This window comes from Orbicella franksi, chromosome 9, assembly GCF_964199315.1.
Source record: "Orbicella franksi chromosome 9, jaOrbFran1.1, whole genome shotgun sequence".
Lineage (NCBI taxonomy): Eukaryota > Metazoa > Cnidaria > Anthozoa > Scleractinia > Merulinidae > Orbicella > Orbicella franksi.
Window position 1 is genome coordinate 17,970,195 of NC_138153.1, and position 15,816 is coordinate 17,986,010.

General features: G+C 40.1%; 1 protein-coding gene across 2 annotated transcripts in view; it reads right to left on the reverse strand.

Annotated features, from left to right (window-relative positions):
* Positions 1-15,816, reverse strand: part of LOC145497726 (receptor-type tyrosine-protein phosphatase delta-like) — a 45,590-nt gene that overhangs the window by 9,353 nt on the left and 20,421 nt on the right. For both annotated transcript variants that reach the window (XM_081477560.1, XM_081477561.1), the window contains 17 exons: positions 14,686-14,970; positions 13,589-13,882; positions 12,226-12,504; positions 10,602-10,898; positions 9,591-9,875; positions 7,914-8,213; positions 6,960-7,063; positions 6,407-6,608; positions 5,833-5,935; positions 4,928-5,186; positions 4,619-4,664; positions 3,932-4,043; positions 3,092-3,171; positions 2,866-3,005; positions 2,585-2,672; positions 789-865; positions 464-500 (listed from right to left, as the gene is read on the reverse strand). In XM_081477560.1, coding sequence (XP_081333686.1) covers positions 464-500; positions 789-865; positions 2,585-2,672; positions 2,866-3,005; positions 3,092-3,171; positions 3,932-4,043; positions 4,619-4,664; positions 4,928-5,186; positions 5,833-5,935; positions 6,407-6,608; positions 6,960-7,063; positions 7,914-8,213; positions 9,591-9,875; positions 10,602-10,898; positions 12,226-12,504; positions 13,589-13,882; positions 14,686-14,970 — 2,988 coding nt within the window. The remainder of the gene's footprint in view (positions 1-463; positions 501-788; positions 866-2,584; positions 2,673-2,865; positions 3,006-3,091; positions 3,172-3,931; positions 4,044-4,618; positions 4,665-4,927; positions 5,187-5,832; positions 5,936-6,406; positions 6,609-6,959; positions 7,064-7,913; positions 8,214-9,590; positions 9,876-10,601; positions 10,899-12,225; positions 12,505-13,588; positions 13,883-14,685; positions 14,971-15,816) is intronic.

The window sequence follows — 15,816 nt, forward strand, 5'->3', positions numbered from 1 at the left end:
CCAACTTTGAGCGGAAAATATGCTTGTGTACCAGCTTAGATTACAGAGTATAGTACAGTATACATGCATGTATTTCAGTTAAGCAAACGGACCAGGAATTGACATTCCAAATAGAACTGCGTGGTGTCTTTATTGGGCTACACTGCACACGTGCTTATCGTTTTACCTCGTATATATTTAGGTTTTTATCATTTTCTAAGCTGGCTTTGTTAGGAAATGAAGTCATATCATACTTTTCAAAGCTAAGACAAAGTTCATTAAAAAAAAAAAAAAAAATTAAGAAAAAAAGCCCATAACACATCAACAAAGAAAAAAATTAACACGCAAACAAATGTTGTACACAAAATCTCTACCTAAGTTATATATCAAAATTTCGCTTATTTCAGGTTCGATATTCTTATCAAAAAGAGTCTTAGAAAACCGATAGGGTGTAATTGTTGGCAATGAGCACATCGATACATACCTTGACTAGCAACGTATGCGTTTGGTTTGTTGTATCCCTGGAAATAAGGAGACGACAATCAAAAATAGAGAAAAAAGAAAGAAAAAATTTACAATATACAGTAATAACTTTGAATCGCAAATGTTGACATGAATTCAATTCGATTCATTACGAGTAAAATTATGATAAACGCTGTGAAGTAAGATCTTAGGAATTAAGTTAGCTTATACAGCGTGAGCCACGGGGTTCATGTTCACGTAAATGAAGTAACAAGAGAAACTAGTACAATAAGAAAAGTAATAAAAAAGTAAAAAGCAATTCTCCGAGACAGAAATCTATCACTTACATCAACTCTTGAGGCGTTAATGAAATCCGAGCCTGCCACTCCTTCAATTGGGGACAGTGCAACGCGAGAATGGTCATCTATACAAACAATAGAAATACCGAAGGCCAACTTAGGTAACTGCAGGTATCAGCCACTCAAACTACAGTAACAATAGCCTGCGTAGCAGGCGTATAAAGGGGAGGGGGTGGGGGAGGAGAAAGAGAATTCGGGAAAAAAACAACAAAAAAAAAACGGTGGAGTGGCGTGGGGCAGGGAAAAAGGAACGCCTGCTATAAAGACCCCTATTGGTTCATTTCTGCGGTCGTTGGCGGCCGCAAAATTCAGATTGGTTAATCGGACAATAGGACGGGTTTGTGAAGTAACGCGAAAACAACCAAAATGGCGGCCGAAGTGGATATGCCAGCGAGAGCTTTGGCTGATTTGAACGTCGTCGCTCGTAGTGAATTCAAGTTAAAACCGGAGCAAGAAGTTGCAGTAAAATCTCTTCTAGATGGAAAAGATGTATTATAGCGGTGTTGCCCACAGGATACAGCAAAAGCCTCATATATCAAATGTTTGTTCGCGCCAAGGACTTTAAAGCAACGATTCTGGTGATTTCTCCGTTGGTTAGCATCCGAAAACAAGGTTTTTTGGAATTAACATTTCCAGTACTTTTTTGGTTCCGTTTACCGTCTGTTCCGATAAGCTGTTTCAGTTTGGTGTTGCTTCTTTCAGGCGTAATAGTGGTGGGAAGTTGTCTTTTGCATCGATCTTCCGAATCCTTGCAGTTTAAATCTTCATCGACTCTTGTGCTACATACAGCTTGCTCAGTAAAACTGTACAGTTCAGCTGCATTTCTTATTTTGCGACTTCAAGATCTACAGACCCGTTCTGAAACGTTTTCGTCTCTCATTAGTGGAAACCCAATCGAACCACAACACTCAGCTAAAATCAGCCCGACACTTTCTTCTCTGCCCGACGGCGAAAACAGATTTTCAAATGACGCTCTTCCTCCTCCAGAAGTAAAGTTTACACCACAAAATCTGCAGCTGCTGTTTTTCTGAATGTCTTTCTTTGGTTTTCTTCCTCTTTTACAAACCTTTGTGGGAATTGCTGACATTACACGGCTTGAAGATTTTCTCACAATGCTCGCTGTTACAAATATTTTTTCACGCCTTCCAGCATAAAGTCAGTCATGCAGAAAAGTGCGCGCCTTATTCTGATTGGTCATTGAACTGACAGCTCTGTTGATCCGATTACGGTAAAACAGTAGGCAGAGATGCAAAAGAAACGGCTTTGTAGCAGGCGTTACTTTCCCGAATTCTCTTCCTCCTCCTCCCCTCCCCTTTATACGCCTGCTACGCAGGCTACAGAAACAACTACATCTCCAACTAGTGCATACTGCGTTATCACTATTGACCTTTATATAACATTTCCTTCACTCTCTTGTCCCAATTCCATGAAATAATCCAACAGCCAGTTTATTACTTTAGTGAAGCTTGCAAGTGCGTCCATTCAAACGATAGCTATCGCAATATTTAACGTCTTTGCCTGTTTCCCTTTATGTTTTGTTTTGTTTTTGGGTCTGTAATTTTTCAAACTAAGCCTGGGTGACACTGTCAAAGGAAAGGCAAGACAACGCTAAAACAGGAACCGCATAGTCATTGCCGACACACATTGAGTCTCATCAGCAAAAGAGCACAGTCCTATTGAGTAAGAAACTCACATTACTTGCCCAAACATTTAGCGTACAAATACGCAAATCAATCCGTAAGCAGTCATAATAGAAACAAAGTAGACAGTGGAGGTTATCTTACAAGCAATAATGTTGCCATATCTGTTCTTTGCCTTGTTTTCTGGTAGCAGCGCGGCATCACTGGCATACTCTTGACCACTGTCCAATTTCTGCAGAAATAGTAACAAAATGATCATCAAAGTTTCAGAGGACATAAGAAGAAGGGAAGTGGGTTGAAGAAAGATGAGGGAGGTGGGTGAAGAAGGGAGAAGAGATGAAGAAAGTGGGAGGAGGGGGAGGGGGGAGAAAGCGTAAGGGCAGGATTTGGAGGGGAGGGAGGAAGGGGAACGAAACTATACTTGCATTGTATTCGATCATAAATCCACGATCATCAGACTTGTGCATTTTCGTCACATGCTTCCCAAACTGCTCCACGGGTATGGGGGGATGGTCTGCATCATTTGTAATTTCACCTGGAGCAGCAAGTAGTTTCTTTTTAGTACCTGAAACGCAACCAAGAAGAATCATGTTAACGCCCACTATGGATTGTTTAAACGCGAATGACTTTTACTCTATGCTTCAAACTTACTGGAGCGTCGTAGCTCAAACTCTCGTCGCTTTCTTTTCTGATTTTCTACATCAAGGTTTGCATTCGGTGGTCTGTAGGACCTGATATGAAAACAAGTGCGAAAAGGGGTTATCTTTGTCACTCATTGATATTAGTTTACAAACAGAATATATAAAGACTTGTTTGGGGAACATAACTACAGTTTACACGGCAACAAGGACAACACCGGCAACACAGAATCCCAGGTCACAGTGATTTCGACGATTTAAATCTGAAATGCAGTCTTCACCCTTCGTAGGTTTGAAGTTTTCATTGTGGGATTTTTTTCAATCAGAAGTCAAGAACAAACTTGCACTTGTGTTTTGTCCTAGTCACCACCCTTTCTTTTCGAGGTAACCAAATGTAATGCATTCTGCGCTTATTATGATTTTACCACCGGCCATCCTCGAATTAGGCTCGGTTACCAGCCGCTGTTCCAGACACGAGAGAGCGACGAAAATCGAGCCTATCCTCGACTCTAATCTAGAAAATCACTATCAGTTCGTTTTCAAAAGAACAGGCATAAAATATCACTACATTTCTTCGTACTCGATGTATAAAGCCCCGGCCAAACGATCGCAACATTTCAACGCAACATATCGCAACATTGCTGGGTGGAACAATTGGACCATTTTCTAACTTGGTCCAGCAAAACCCAACATGTGGCGACAGGGTGGCCAAACGCGTGCAACATGTTGCGCTTAACAATATTGCGATACGTTGCGTTGAAATGTTGCGATCATTTGGCCGGAGCTTAACAAACATCATTACTATTGTAAATAAGACCATTATTGTTGCGATTATCATAACTGGGACAGTTACCTTTTATAAAGCAAAACTGCTATGATGATAATCACGATAAGAATCAGTGCTCCTAAAATACCAGCGACCACACCTACAATGTTGTCAACACTTTTAGCAACTGGCTCCTCGCCTGAAAGATAATAATAAAACAAAGAAAACCACTGTTGGGCTCCATCCACACTACGCCAAAGAATTTGAAAATGCAGCTTTATTTCTACGGTTTGGCCTACCGTCCACACTAATCCGACACGAAAACGCTCTTCAACCCGGAGGAATTTGAAAACGCCGGCTTTGCGTTTTAGTGTGGACTGAAAACGAGGACATCACGATAATCACGTGACTTTCCTGCCCGCGGTTTCCTCAGACACAAATCCAAACTGACCGGTGATTGTTGTGTTTCAAGATTTCTCCGGTGTAGTGTTGACGGGGCCTTACATTAACAATAACAAGCTACTATAAGAAACAAATTGTCAATCAGTATTACAAACAATTTATCGACAATGTAACAGGTATTAAATAAACAACAAAAACATTCACACTAGATCTCTATGATGCGTTGGCATAACCTGAGAAAACAGACAGACGGAAGATATCCTTCAGAGACCAGCAAGAGCACGTTAAAACAGTTTACATGCACGGTCTCAAGACAACCTTGCATGGTATGGATAAACAATGAAAATAACAACAACAACAAGAATATTTTACCCGTTGGTGGCAAGCTGATTTCGGCTGGCTCTCCTAAAAGCCATTTCTGCAGAAACGACAAAAAAGTAAAAAAAACATGAGTAAAAATTACAAATCTTAAAACTGCGAAACACGTTTAAGGAAAAAAGTTGACGATTTAGGGCTTGGAATCTAGTTAGAGGCGAATTTTGGAAAAAAAAAAAAAACCTGACTCTGGAGAGGTGATTACATATTCAATCACATAGTAAGTAAAAAAACACAGCGACGACAGTTGATAGAAACTTTATGACTGTACTGAAATGGTTCTGACTATTATGATGAGAGGTTTACCCCATTATGTTCGGTTACTCCTCTCAAATACGCTTTGTATTGAGTCTCTGGCTCCAAGGGCGCATTCTCATAATCTCCGTATATTTTTCCATTGCCAAGAATGAACTCCGCGGGCAGTTGGCCTCTTTTGAACTCAGCTGCAATGTAGAAACGATCTCCATTTTTCTCCGCCTCTTTGTAGCCAAAAATATCGTCTGGCACAGAATTTGCCTCTCGTTTGCTCACTTTTCCCACCATTTCTACTATAACTTGGTGCAATCTACGAAAGAAACGACAGTGAAGTAACATTGACAATGCAAGGACGAGAAAGCATTTTATCCTCAACTATTTATGGTATTTCAATACTAAGTAGATGGTCAAATGTGCGTTCGAGCCTAGTGCCCAATAGACGTCTTTAGCTTGGGCGGTTTGTTTTCCCACTGTAGACCACGTATTATTCCCTAGAGATTTTTTCTCTTATTCATCTTAAAATTATTCATTCATATACATGCGTCTATTTAAAAATTTGAAAGCAAGATTTCTAGAGTATCATCACTTGGTCTGCAGTGGGAAAACAAACCGCCCAAGCTAAAGAGGTCTATAATGCTGGTTCAACTACAGAGTAAAGTAACCCTACCACACCGCCACCCCCCCCCCCCCCCTTAATGGATGCTTGTCCCCCTCCCCCTCCCCCTCGCGCCAGTAGTAACTGGCGCGTACAGAGCGTGCGTCTATGTTACTGCTTTGTCTAAAACGTTTTGAGCCAACTAAAGATGAAAGAGGACCAAACTTAATAACACCATGTAAGTTCACATCCATCAACCGAGTCCTTTGCACAGCTTTTGATAATTAATATAACTGCAGCTGTAAAACCTAACGTCTCCTAGTTGCTGTAGATAAGCTGAAATATTTTAAGAGCAACTTACATGATTTTTCCATAGCTATCTGAAGAGGGTGTTAGAGAAATAGTAATTGTCGTTGGCGTGACGTCATCTTCAACTACTCTGGGAGGAAGTGGTGGAGGAGGCGCTGAAGATAAAATATTTACGAGAAACTATCGCTTAATTTTGGTGCACATATACATGAAAGTGCAGACAATTCATTACTTAGGTAGAACACAATATCTTCGTGTGTGCAGTAAACATTTTACAAGTTGAACTCCAACTAGAAACAGTTTCTCTTGTAAGGAACAACTGCAGAAAGACTTGAACAAGCACAGGATAACCTCGACATATGACCAACACATGGAGACTTCAGTTTTCTAATTTATCCGAATTTCAACAATTCGTCAGCTAACATATACTTGTAAGGCACCTTGCATTATAATCAGGACAACACATATTTCTCCAGACTGGTCTACTGTCCTTTAAAATGTGTACAGACCCTGGAGTCCCAAGTCCACGGGTTTATATCAGGTACCCAGATCTACCGTCCCTGCGGAACAAGGCACCAAAAAATGAGTTCATTACATATCAATAAAAATCAGCTCTTCGTGCATACCTTTTGAAGGAGTATCCAGTAGGACAGGATCGCTTCCAGCACCATCTCCCTTTACTGTGGTTGCCTTAACATAAACACTGTATTTTGTACCGGGCTTTAACTCGTCCTTTTTTATAACAGACCGTCGCGCGTTCACAGCTTCTACCACTTGTATACTAGTTCTGAATGAGCTGTTGTAGTCTCGTGTGCCCTCGCAGAACACCTTGAAGTAGAAAATTGAAAACAAATAGCACCAATATCTTGGGAAAAGTGGAGGTAAAAGGTCGGAGGACTGGACATCGCTGCACGTATCCTTAATGATAACAGGTATTCCGGTGTGGTTTACACAACTACTGTAGGCAAGACTCGCGTTAAGTCAAGGACATTTCGTGTATACAGTGAGAGGGGCTATACCCATTGCTTCTTGACCTTCTTCTTGAGTCTTCTCAAACGCATCAAGTTTAAACAAAGGAAAACACAACGGTGACGGTGTTTGGATACCTGATCTTAATTGACGTAATTTTGTTGTTCTTTACTGAGAGTTGAGCTCGTTGTTCGAGTACTTTTTACTCACCTTATATCTAGTGAGTATTCCATTGTTATCTTGTGGTTCTTTCCACGTTACAACTATGGCATCGTTCACCAGCTTAGCTGTGACATCTCTTGGTTGACTTGGGACTATAACAAACGAGATGGTTCAGCGGCTAATAAATTTACCATTTGATATAATTACTAGCGAAGGTCTCAAGCCGCAGAAAGGAAGTGTATGAAATGAGTGATCTGGGGGATTCAGAATTACAGCACATAAATGTACATTGATTGAAGTCGCTAGTATCTTTTTCAAGAATAACGTAGTAACTAAATACAGTCAACTCTTGCCTTGGGGACACCCACTATTACCGAAACCCCGCTATTACGGAAACCTCCCTATCACGGACATCCCTGTTTTACGGACACCCCGGTATATGATAAGACGAGTAAAAGTACTGGGCCCGAGTGGAGTACAATTCAGGGAATAATCAGGCGAGCAATTTCAAAATGGGACGAGCGCGCAGCGCGAGGCCGATCTGATATTACGAGCACGATTTCTTCCTAAATCGTGCGGAACGAGAACCAATTACTAATTAATCGCATCAATAACAAATTTCGAGATTAAGAAAGTCTTTTGACAACTTCGTTTGCGGGAAAAAGTCAGTAGTGTTTTCCGTAAGTTGTAAAACTGTAGGGAACATCAAGAAGGATGCCATTGAAGCTAACGTAATTGATGAGCGATTGGCGTTCATGTAAGTATCAAATAACAAGAAGTCGAAATTAGAGACCTGTAATTGGACACCCGCATGATCGCGCACTGATAACGTAAAAATAGGCGCCTGGAGAACCAATCATGATCGAGAATTTTGTTATAGAGTTCATACGATTATGCATGAAAATAAATGGGCCCTACAAGTTAATAACATGAAACTAGGGGTGTCCGCAATCATAACAAGAGTTGACTGTAAAAAGGGCAACGAATCATAAATTAAAATACCTCCTTCATCCGTCCTTGCTGTAAAGTTAGCCATCTCTCCAGGTTTGATGGTAACAGCCTGGATTGTGAAGGTGTAATTTGTAAAAGGCTTCAGGTTGGATATCAATTGCCACTGGGGACGATCTTGTTTCACTGCAGTCTTGTTCACGAGATTTTTCACCTGTTGGCCAGTTTTGGTGTCGTAAATTCTGATGTAGTAAAACCTCACAATCCCATTGGAATTAACGGGATCTTTCCAGGAGAGATAAACGTCCATATCTGACATAACTTGTCCGTTGAATTGCCTAGGAGGTCCGGGGCCTGTTGTAGATACGCAGATATATGAAGATTTATTATGTAACAATTATATTTAAATCCTTGTCACACACACTTCGGATACGCAAAGTATCCAGCGGCCGCCATTTTGTAAACAACCGCACACCACTAGACTACTCACTATATACAACAGAACACAGTGAGAAACATAGCTGATAAGAGAACGGCATTCGTGATACATGTAAAACGCAAGTAGATTTATATGTTTAAAAAAAATGTGCGCTTAGCTCCAATTGCAGGTATACAGCAGCAATATTCTTATTTTGAATGATGCACAGGCAACAAACTTAGCTCTTTGAGAAACAACCACCGGCTCTATGATACAATAACCCTTAACTCCCTAAGAGTGCCATCTGGCACACAAGGTCATATCTTTGCGAATATTTGAGAGATTCTTTGAATTTTTGCCATGAAAATTGCCTTGTAAAGATCTGCTCATTGAAGGCATAAGATTGTGACCCCCTACTATCTAAGGCATGGTTGACCAACCCACATTATTTTCCAATTTCTTTTTTGAGATGCACATGGAATGCAAGACTTGTTTCACATCAAGCTATGTACTAAGACCTGCTTAATAAGCTATAGTTCAGGGGTGTACCTATGATATTTGAGAATTGATACGTGTTGGAAGCTTTTCAATTTCACATTTTACATTTCTCTAAAAATGACTACCTTTTTCATAACTGCTGATGTCAGTTATTAAATAAGCTGATCAGCGGCTTTCAAATGGTATATTGTACCCAGGCAGAGAGTGTTATTTGCTGATTTAGGAAAAACTGCCATTCGCCTAACTCCAGGTTTGAGAAAGGACCCTCTACTGAGATAAACGCCGCAAAATCCCATTATACAGGTAAACCCTTGGCAAATTAGAGTTTTTTCGATGGGTGTATTTTCTAGAGCGGATGGAGAACAGGTCATTCTTAAGCTCGATTAATAAGCACTCGCCACTTAACGATTCGCCCCACAGGAAACAGTAAGATCTGTTTCCGCAAGACCCTCAAAATAGAACAAATTGAGAAAACATTACTTGCTTGACGCCGGCTAACACACAAATTTGCCACACACAAATTTGAGGTGCACGACCTGATCACGTGCGAGTGAAAAGTTCAAGTTGTTGATTCCCTTAAGAGTTACTGAGTTTTGACCCATGACACGTGACACGTACTCCTCCAATCGGAAAACGTATTTGAGGTGGGAGGTATAACAATAGCAGTTGTGTTGACCAGAAGAAGAACCTTGAGAGAGGGGTGCAGAAATGATTGAGCTTAATTTGGAAGGGCTAAATTTGCATCTAAAAAGGAAAAAAAAATTTACTCAGTAAACATACCACTATCTTGCCAAAGGCTGTTACACAGTACTTACTGTCTTCATAAGTTGTTGTATTCAATATTTTGGAAGCATTTCCCATCTTTGACGTTTTGCCCCTGACTTTGATGAAGTAAGTAGTGAACTTGTCCAAGCCATCTAGAACACGTTCCGTTGTTTTCCCTGTCACTGTTTGCTCGTTCGGTTGAAAGTCTTTGCTTGTTCCATAAGAAATGATGTATTCTTTGATGATTCCATTCGGAAAAGCTGGTTCGTCCCACGTCACACGAATTGAAACAGAAGACGTAGCTTGAACTTTGACATTCTGTGGGTGGCTTGGGCCTAGAATGTTAAGACAAAACCAAGAAAAACAGAACTATGATACATGTACAACGATTGAAATCCAGTGCCAGGCCCCAACCCTCAATGAAGACTGTGGCTTTGAACTTCCGGCTCGGTGACATTTCGTCACGTGGCTTAAGTCATCAAAGGCTACGTGACATTTGGCATTTTTCATCAACTTAAGGCTCCAAACGTTCGTAGCACCATATGTAACCAAAGCGTAATATTTACGTATTGATGACATTTTCAAAATGTAAGAGTTTGTAAGGAATTTAGAACTGTAATACATGTAAAGTTCATGAAACTGTCCTTGGTTTTGCTACCGCATTCTTTAGTTAGGTTTTCTGTTTGTCCGCGCGTTCTGTCCGTTTTTATCACATTCTTTTCGTTCATCTCACTTGCATTCCCCTTTAGTTAGAAAAAAAAATGCAATTCAAAGTAGTACTAGTTGACATTTCCTGGAGCAAATCAGTGCCTCGCAATCTCCAAGTTACACTTTTCTCTGATTCAAACTACATGAACATGTACGTAACATTAACATGCAGTTACTTGTAGTTCTGATAAAAAACATTTCAAATCCTGAAAAAAACTGCCTTACTCACACATTCATCTCCACAAAGTTGAACTAATTCTGATACCTCAATTTTGTACCAGGACATGTTTTGAAGAGCCAGTAAGGGACTTGGAAATGGTCTATTTTTGTTACACACTGTACATGTAGCTTACCCGATTCCGAGGTTTTGACGTAGAAGCAATTTCCCTGAGGAGACACCCCAACTTCAGTGTAGCCTGTGACTTTGATGCAGTACTCTGTAAATGGATTTAGTCCAGTGATAATGGTATGTGTTGCAGTTGTCTGTTTGCTGAACTCTTTAAGTTGGCCTTTCTCGTTGTAATACACGATGTAACCCAATATGATACCGTTTTGATCTTTCTTGTTTATTTCATTCCACTTGACTCGTATAGTGTGAGCGTCTTCTGCTTTCGTTTCTTGTGCATCTATGGCTGGAGGAGTGCTAGGAGCTTTTGTAAATCACAGAAAAAGTCAGTAACATTCACTTTCAATATAAGAACTCGGTACAAAGGAAGCTAATTTTCGGACTTGGGCAAGCTGTAACTACATGTACATGTATGTGTACTTTCCCGAGGTCATTCGGACCAGTGCCAAAAATGTGATCTCTTACTTAAAGGAGCTACGTCACGGTTCGCGCATGTTGAAAAGTTTAGCCTCAATTTTTCAAATTCGTCGTTTGTAATCCGTGTTAATCTTCTCGATCCTTAGCCATCCTTTTTCATTTATGGTTTATCATTATCTCTTTGCTGTTTTTCTATCATATTAAAGTGCTATTTTCAGGTTTCCTACCATTTAAAGGCAATTTTGTATGTGGCCAAAATAACTAAAAATAACGTCACCGGCTGAGCTCCTTTAACAGTGCCTCTAGTAATTACTTGTAGGCTGAAAATTATTGTCATTACATAACAAATAATTTCCTAGGAAACTTCACTTGCCCACTGGGCAAGAAAATCAACAGAATCCACTAGTTCCACTGGGCTATCCGCTAGTCCTATCAGCTTTCTTTCCATGCTGTAGAAACACATTTTAGGGTAAATATGCAGACTGAGTACATGTAAGTAAGCCTATGTGGTGTGTGCACAATGAAATGAAGCCTCTAATCCCTTTAGCAAAAGAAATACAAGGATCTTTTACTAAGACTGCTGGTAAAATACACTCAAAATCAAAAATCTAAAGTTGACACAAAGGCTAATTGTGCATGTGCGCGGAGGTTTCAAGTAAACAAACTCAAGCATTCATACAGCTGTACATTCGACATATATCTCTTTAGAAGGTTATTTGCATGTCCCCTCTTTCCCCAATGCAGACAATAATCTCCTAATAACTTACCGAATGTTTCATTAGAACATTCAAAAAGAAAATGAAAAACAAAATTGCCATTTCCAAATTTGTATGCGATTGGGAAGTTATGGTTAACAATCAAAATTGCAGTTAATGACGTTGTTTCTAACGAAAGTAAGTTAACTGTAGCGACTTGCAATTGAACCAGAGCTATTAATCAAATACAAACAACTCGTGATGGCGTTAATGGGGGAACACTGCCTTGCGTTTGGTTAGGCCATGCGACTTTCGTCTGTTTTTGACGATTTGCGCCGCGGGCATGCCAGGGTCGGATGAAAGGTTACACAATCGATAGAGATATCAAAAAGCGTTCTGTAACATCTCTTATAAATAGCCTGCATGCAGACAATCATCTCCTAATGCCTACCGGTAATTACTTTTGATCATGTACACTGTAACGCTCAAAACCAAGAAAATGGAAAGGAAGCAACTTACCATCCTGGAGAGTCTTTGCCTGTTCAATATTAGAAGCAGCTCCTGATAGAGATGTTTCTGCGTAAACTTGAACAAAATAGTCCGTAAATTCTTCCAGGGGTGTTAGTGAGTATGTTTTCCCCGTAGTGTTAAATCGTCCATCCAGTTTACCTCTTACTTTGCCATACATAACCACATAACGTCGTAAAACGCCGTTTAACTTTAAAGGTTCAAGCCATGAGGCTGTGATTTCAGTGGATGAGTCCACCACAAGCTTCAAGTTTCTGGGAGGTGTGGGAGCTGAAAATAATCAATGTGAAACGTTAATTACTTTGTACAGTCATGGTACGTGTACATGTATTCAGGTTCTACTCGGTAGGAAAATACATTATGTGACTAGGGGGTCCTGGGAGTTTCAAACGGGCTGGGAAATGAATGTTTATTTACCAGCAGTTTAGAAAGTTAGTGACAGCTCTAAATATAGTACTGTCTCTGTTTGTAAACACACAAACAACAGTTACATGAACAACAGAAAATAAGGTATTAAATATGATACAGTTGAACCTCCCGTAAGCGACCCCCCAAAATGTCAAGCCTTGGTGGTCGCTTACAAGATCTCAGACCATATTCATTGTATCTGGTCAGGGTTTTGCCTCATAAAGCATAGGGTAACTGCTGAGGGATATATATATCTTATTAGATGTTTTGGTGTGTACTATCGCTGTATATTTTTACGAGTTGTGCCATATTTTGACGACTGCTGTAGTTGATAAATTTATCAATGAAAGAGGGAGAGTATGACAGTTTTGCGTGCGCGCGCCGACTTGAACGGCAAACAGGTTTTCTACTATACAAATAACTGTAAAAATAATATCGCTGTATATTTGTACTGTTATTTGGACGGTGCTCACTGCAGTTGGATAATAACACTAGTAATTTTCTGTAATTATAACACATTCAGTTAAGGTCATCTCTTTTATGACTGATAGCATACAGTGTACAATGCATGTGTATCATTCATGTGAAGTCAATTTCAAGAAAAAAATCTGGTTCTTCCCATTGAGAAATTTCCGTCTCTTGTACTTCCCAGGAATGCGATAGTCTTGCACCACCTTATTATCAATTTCTACTCTATTATCGGTCGTGATCACTCGTAAACGGGAGGTTAAAAACAAGATAAAATTTCAAACTTTTAGCTCTAAACGTGATCGCGGTCGCTTAAGAGGTTGTCGCTTACAAGAGGTTCCAAATACAGTAATTTGACTTGGAAACTTTGGGAAAACTGGTCATTGAGGAGAGGTGGTCGATTACAAGAGGTGGTTGCAACCGGAGGTTCCTCTGTAATAATTATCGGCAAACTATAAATAAACACGGCTTCCCTAACCTCCTTCACTGGGAGTTTTGTTCCGTTCAGCAGTAGATTTACCAACACCAACGGCAGTGTATCCAGCTACTCTGACAGCATAGATCTTGTATTCAAGTCTTGTTAGCTTGCATGTTACCTCAGCTGGACCAACAGTCTTGTTCTGCTCTGCTGCAGATCCTTTTATCTTGTAGAACACATAGTAACCCAAAAGCTTTCCTTGTTGATACTCCTCGGGAATTGCGTCCCATGAAACATCCAGTGAAAGAGAGGAACTGGACGTTAAATTGAGGTTACCAGGTGCAGCAGAAGGGACTATGAGAAAACGTACATGAAAAACAGTTAGGAATGAACTACTGGAAAAAGGGCATCATTCCAAGTAAATTATTGTAATGCCAAGTGCGACAAACAATACTGAAACTTCTAATTAGGAAATTGTAATGGGTCAGTAAGAACTTGTGCATGTACATGTAGATACATGTATAAGCAGAGCTTTGAACATTATTTGAAGCAGCTGACTGGCCTGGTGCATCGGAAAGCAGTAAGAGAGCCTCGTAAGTACTTCCCCTAGAGAGATAATTTTTTAAACAAAAAAATTCTGACATTGACAACTGAGTATCTGCTGGAGATTTAGCGGCTGCCAAATCTTACTTACACTGTACTGAAAGCACCGAATAAGGCTCCCAAAAAGGATCTTTCCTTCCTTTTTTGGGCAAAGTACAATGCACATGTGCTGTATGCTGTAACATCCCGTTAACTTATTTCTCCTCACCAACGTCTTGACCCTACCGTGATATTTTTTTAAGCATAAAAAGACTTATCTCCCCCAGCTCCAGTTCATCATTTTCGTTGGTTTACGTCCATGTAGTAATAACTGTTTTGTAACACAAAAAAATTACAACTTATAACAACAAAGATGACAGGAAAAGGGATGTTTATTGTGCAAAAAAACTCTGAACCCTCAAAAGTAAACAAAATTAATATTGCAGTCTAACAAGGTTTGTAACCATACGTGTACAATCGTTCTCAGTCAACACCCATGACCATGTCATTGCGATTATAACGTTACAGTGCAACGACTGTGATCAGCTACATGTACACACTGTAGTTTCACTTACCTGATTCTTTAGACCTCACTTGTAGTGGCTGTGACCAAGGTCCATCTCCTTTCCCATTGTAAGCTCTAACCTGGATATCATACTCGGTGTATGGCGTTACATCAAGTTTTGCTGTCCTACTTCCTGTAATCACTTTTTGTTTTTTCTCTGATTTCCCAACAACTTGCCACTGTATATTGTACCCTGTGATTCCAGCACCTGTATCACTGGGTGCTGCCCAAGATATGTCAATAACGTGTGTTGAAACTGAGTTTGCAGTGGGTGGTGATGGTTGACCAGGCAAACCTAAAATAATGAAGAATAAATGAGAAACAAACTGGTGCAAAAAGCTTACCCTAAGTAGGTCTGGGTTTCAAAATAGGATGGTTAGAAACCATCTTTAGTACCAAATTCATGACCAATTGGTAGCTCAGAAGGAAGTGCCACTAACCCAATTTTTTTTTTCCATTACTAATCTACTAGTGACCCCCAACTACATGTACTTCGATTGGCAAAAAAATTACCTCGAGTGATAAAATCCCTGCATTTCTACAGACGTTTAAACTTACAATTTTCTATGTTCACGACCATGCAAAGTGGTATCTGGGTCGGGCTACTAGTGACGTCACCTCAGGAACCAGGCTAAAGGACTCAAGAGACATTTGACTGAGCTAGACTAGTGCTGTCAAAACATATTATTTGTGATTCACATTTTATGAAAAATGCACAAGACAATTTGCAGGTCCATTTGGGTTATAGGTACAAGTAATAGCTGAAGAGTTAACTTACAGCTCTTAAAGAATGTCAATTGATGAAAAAGGAGAGTTTGTAATTTGACTTTATGGAACGTGCAGATTTCAGAGTGTCGAAACATTTTTAGATTCAAACATTAATTTTCCTGGAATACTAGCTTAAAGTGCAATGGAGTCGAAGTCCACTCCTGCCTGCTTCTCCAGATCAATGAATAAGCGCCCCCTTCGAATAAGTGCCCCCCCTGGAATAAGCACCCCACTCCCCTCCCCCCATTTTGTGGACGAGTCATGAGACAACAAAGTATGAATAGTTTTTGTCGTGTGGTATCAGATTTGCACATTGTTTCAGTCTGTGTACACGTTAAGTTTGGAAAAAAAGTACAAATACTAACTGTGCCGT